The 3357-nt window shown below is 48.8% G+C and overlaps 1 protein-coding gene across 1 annotated transcript; it reads left to right on the top strand.

Annotated features, from left to right (window-relative positions):
* Nucleotides 1-847: 847 nt before the first annotated feature.
* LOC100277899 (uncharacterized) lies at nt 848-2733 on the top strand. Its single transcript, NM_001151347.2, has one exon. It carries the CDS (start codon nt 1499-1501, stop codon nt 1973-1975), a length of 477 nt encoding a protein of 158 aa, NP_001144819.2. The 5' UTR covers nt 848-1498; the 3' UTR covers nt 1976-2733.
* Nucleotides 2734-3357: the final 624 nt, after the last annotated feature.

Here is a 3357-nt window from a genome sequence, read left to right as displayed (position 1 = left end):
GTTATTCCCTCCGTTGTGAATACATAGCACATTTTTTTCTGCATTAAATTACATGACACTTTATTTTTGTCCTAAATCAATCTTCTAAAACTGACCAAGTTATTAGGAATGTGCATTCTCCTATACATTTCATCAAAGATATAAAAATTTAAAGTAAGACAAAGCTAACTATAATTTGGTCCAGGGAGTATTATGTTTGTGTTCTATAAATGGTAGGTTGTTTTCTTACTTTTTTTGTTTGCACTGACTGATGACTGTCCTTGTGCTTTAGGGATGTATGTAATGGTTATTTGTGCATACATTGCAGCAGAGTCCAGGGACACTTATCTAGCTATCAAGGTGCCATATCCCTCACATCTCATGTCTGCCTCTGTCTTCTTGTATGCCTCCTTTCAATTGTTTACCGAGTATTTGTAGTCCTCTGTTTGTTGCCATTTACTAAGAATTGGAAATTCTCTTTCTGTTATCTTTGTTCTTTAATATTATTGTCATTTACTTATCTATTTTTGTGTGCATACGACAAACCTCCTACAAGCTGTCTTGTTTTATGTGTGTTGGTGCGTCTCGTAGGAGAAAACACATATCTTTCCATTTCCTGGCAACTAATTCGAGGCCACCTCCAACTCCTTTTTTAATGAATATTACGTTGTTTGTTTACAAACAAACTGCATGTATGACCTGTCAAACCACTCTAAGTTTGCATTACAATATATGCTACAACATTTATCTACTGTATAACTAAGGGGGTGTTTAGTTTCTAGGGACTAATGTTTAGTCCCTAGATTTTATTTCATTTTAGTTCCAAAATTGCCAAATATAGAAACTAAAACTTTATTTTAGTTTCTATATTTAGCAATTTATACACTAAAAAGGAATGAAATGAAGGGACTAAACATTAGTCCCTATAAACCAAACACCCCTTAAGTTTTCTATTTAATTACCATCATCCACCACGACATCACGCTATACACACAGATCACTCTGCTCCACGCGCGCATGGGCGCGCACAATACACTAGTGATGATATGAACGAGAAAAAAGAATGCGAGGGAGTAGAATCCCTGGGCCGCAGCCTACTAGACAGCCCAATTTGTTGGGGCGCGTTATGGCGTGTGAGCTTTTTGGCTTCGTCGGTTCAGGTACTCTTCCTCTACACGAAAGGTCGCCGATACGCGCCCCTTGCATTGCAGACGCTGGTATGCAAATGCAATGCGAGACTCGAGCTCGCTCTTGTTCGCCGCGCGCATTGACGGCCAATCGGCGTTGCTGCACTCGGCTCTCTTTTTTTCCCTTTATACTTTTTCTGCCCGTTAAGCACGTACGTAGATACACATAGTTTGGTGTACAGCACTAGGCACGCACGATTGCTCTTGCTCGCAACACAGCTGCCGCTCCAGCTCGCTCTTCTTCAGTCACCCAATATCCCCAGGCCTACTACCAACCAGCCCCCGCGTCCAAGATCTCTCCCTCCCACGGCCCGCTCGGACTCCCCGGCGCAATGGCGACCGACGCGATCCTGGAGACGATCAAGCCGCGGCGGAGCGAGGAGCAGCTCCCGGTGACCACGGCGGCCGCCGCCGGCACCAGGCTGCGGCGGCGCGTGTCCTCGTTCTCGGCGCACGTGAGGCCGCCGCCGGGGCTGTCGTCCTCGGCGGCAGCGGCGTTCCGGCGCGCGAGGTCGATGCCGACCGCCAAGGCGCTGGCGGCGGCGGGCGCGCTGCGGCGGTGGTGGGAGTGGGTGACGGCGCCGTTCGCGCCCCGCGGCGACGACGACGACGAGGCAAGGCCGCTGGGCGGTTGCCGCTGCGCCTGCGCCGGCGGACCGGGCGGGTGGCGCCACGTCCTGGTCAGGCTCCGCGCCGGCGCGCGCCGACTGCTGGGCCGCGACGGCCGCCCGCTCAAGGCCGCCGCGCCGCCGGACTTCGGCTACGACTCCGTCAGCTACGCGCGCAACTTCGACGACGGCGAGGCGTGATGCGGGTGGTGGCGGGACGGCCGTGGCGGTGGCGGCCGGGCGTGGATCACAGGATCAGCAGTGGTCCAGCTGTCGCAATAAAGCAATTGAATTTTGTTTTTCGGTGGTGTATATGGCAATATGGCATGGCTTTTACATATGTACTAGAATATGGTGGTCGTGTGTATGGTGGTATCGCTCGATCTCGGAAGGAAAGACGATCGATCGAGCGTTGCCGCGAGCTGGAGGCCTGGACCATGAATGGTCCGGTCCGTGAACGAACATGTAACTAGTGTTCTTCCGTCGTCGTTGTTTTCTTGCATGCTCCTTGAATGAACACGCCATGGTCCATGGATCCGCTTCGAGAATCAGAGCAGAGCAGAGCAGAGAAGGTTCAAAGCAACGGAAGCGCAGCCTTTCAGCTAGATAAGAGCAGAGCGGAGAAGGTTCTTCCTCCTCACCCGCCCTCTCGTCAGATTCAAGAGCAGGTTCAGATTCAGATCTGCTTCGGCTTCGGTGTCCCTTTCGCTGCAGCGGCGGGAGCGCGACATGGCAGCTACAGGGCTACTACAACTACCACTGCTGGCTGCCCCCCCGTCTCGGTCCGGCCAGATCGGTGCCGAGACAGCAACCAGACCCCTGCACGCCCGACTGCAAATGCAAGATGGCACGCGACCTCGCCGACGTGGCCACGCATGTGGAGAGGACATTATTTTTTTATATAAAAAAAAGCTCTATTGTTTTTAGGACAACTGTAATTATATCTTGGCTGGTCTTGTAATTATGATTTTACCTTCCGTTTTTAACTCTTTGATTTTACCCTCCATTTTGAAAACGAACCTATCGTTTATCCGCCAGAATTAGTGGTTTAAAAAATAATAAAAGAAAAGAAATGGGTGATCCAAACTACCCTCATATTCTGTATGGACACAACTCCAACAAGAGAAAAATCACAATAATATAATATAACGTGGGATAAAATCACAATGAATTATATGGCATTTTTGTCTTTTCTCATCTGAATTAACACGGTTAACTGTATGCAAGGGCACAAGGGTATGACAATGCTTCGATTTCAAAATAAAGGGGTAGAATCACAAAGCTGAAAAACCGACGGGTAAGATCACACTTGCAAGATTAGAGAAGGATATAATCACAAATGTCCCTTTTAAAAAACATCATGTTTAGACATCACTTAAACTTGTTTGGACCTGTGTCGGCAATATGACCTAGCTCACCTAGTTTATATGGCTAGGCGGCATAGGTGATACCATGTCACTGTGACTCCTACGTGACAATAACTCGACAACATGGCTTATGACGTTAAGCCCGGAGACATAGACCTCAGCGCTGAATTCGGCACCATATATTTTAGTGTCAAGGTTGGCACCCAACTCTTGCGA

This window comes from Zea mays, chromosome 4, assembly GCF_902167145.1.
Source record: "Zea mays cultivar B73 chromosome 4, Zm-B73-REFERENCE-NAM-5.0, whole genome shotgun sequence".
Lineage (NCBI taxonomy): Eukaryota > Viridiplantae > Streptophyta > Magnoliopsida > Poales > Poaceae > Zea > Zea mays.
This window is presented reverse-complemented; position numbering and strand designations above follow the sequence as displayed.

Coding starts and splice junctions, on each gene's coding strand:
- LOC100277899 (NM_001151347.2), top strand. CDS start 1,499: ATGGCGACCGACGCGATCCTGGAGACGATCAAGCCGCGGCGGAGCGAG.